Source organism: Myotis brandtii, unplaced genomic scaffold (assembly GCF_000412655.1).
Source record: "Myotis brandtii unplaced genomic scaffold, ASM41265v1 scaffold601, whole genome shotgun sequence".
Classification (NCBI taxonomy): domain Eukaryota; kingdom Metazoa; phylum Chordata; class Mammalia; order Chiroptera; family Vespertilionidae; genus Myotis; species Myotis brandtii.
In genome coordinates this window covers 434900-436042 of record NW_005370276.1, presented here as the reverse complement: position 1 = coordinate 436042, position 1143 = coordinate 434900, and the positions used below count along the sequence as shown (strand labels likewise).

Sequence of the window (1143 nt, the reverse complement as noted above, 5' to 3'; positions counted from 1 at the left end):
CAAGCCCTGCAGCCCCTGTGTATCTGTGTGTGATGCAGAGGAGGGTACGCAGTCCATAGGCCAGGTATTGGCAGTTTCACCCCACCTACCCATCGGCTCCATACCCACCTCCCAGGCCATGTCAGCACCCCATAGGCTTCTGGGATAGACAATAAATATCCCTCCCAGGGTCCTAGTGACTCAGTCAAGCTGGAGAGAGAGGTGGGAGGTGGGGCCCATTCTCCCCCACCTGTCTGTCTCCGGGAGACCCCAGTGGCTGCTGGGAGCTGTAGTTCCCACCACCACCTTGTTCTCCCTCTCACCCAAGTACAAGCGCAGCCCAAGGTCAAGTGTCTACTTGGACAAGGGCAGCTAGCCTCAGAATTTGGGCAGTTTGACCACAATTCTAGAAACACGAAAGCAAAAAGCGCCTTTTGCAGAGCGTTGGAGGGAGCCACTACCCCAGGAGCCAATGGGAGCTGTTTTGTTTGTTTTTTTGCTAAGAAGCTAAAATTCAAGAGTGTCCCAACCACGGCTCTGTAGCCCTCCCAGCAGGAGGCTGGTGGGAGAGGCTGGGCCGCTGAGGTTGGGAACAAAGGCTGCAGGGCCCCATGCCCAGAGGTCATGAAGAATCGTGTTCCAGGGCTGCTTAGGTGTGAGCTGCACCCCATCCTGGGACCTAAATCTCCCACAATCCCACAGGGGCCAGGCCTCAAGTCATAAGCCGCTGGGAACTGGAGACCTGAGCGGCGATTTACACCACCCGCAAAACTACACGTCCCCACACCACCTCACCCAGGTCCTTTCCCAGACCCCGGAGGAGTTCAGAGCCTTTACAGGCCCCTCAAGGTTTAGATTTCCCACAATTCCATAGGGGGGGCGCCCTCAAACCCCAGAAAGCTCTTTGTGTCTCAAGTCTAAGGTTTACATCTCCTACAACTGCTCCCGGACTCAAACTCCAGCCACAAGCAGAGCAAGAGGGTCCCTGCCCGAGAGACTGCTGGGAATTGTAGTCCACGCACCCTCCACGTCCAATGCACGCCTCGCCCTCAGGCCTACATCTCCCACAATCTCCCGGGCCGGCCCCACCCCTGTGAACCTTCCTGCCTCCCTGGGGCCGCGGCCTCGCACCTGCAACAGCTGGGCGCGCACGTGGGCCTCGAC

General features: G+C 58.2%; 1 protein-coding gene across 1 annotated transcript in view; it reads right to left on the bottom strand.

Annotated features, from left to right (window-relative positions):
• Positions 1-1143, bottom strand: part of KCNJ14 (potassium channel, inwardly rectifying subfamily J, member 14) — a 16896-nt gene that overhangs the window by 8108 nt on the left and 7645 nt on the right. Inside the window, exon 4 of the mRNA XM_005879587.2 lies at positions 1111-1137. Coding sequence (XP_005879649.1) covers positions 1111-1137 — 27 coding nt within the window. The remainder of the gene's footprint in view (positions 1-1110; positions 1138-1143) is intronic.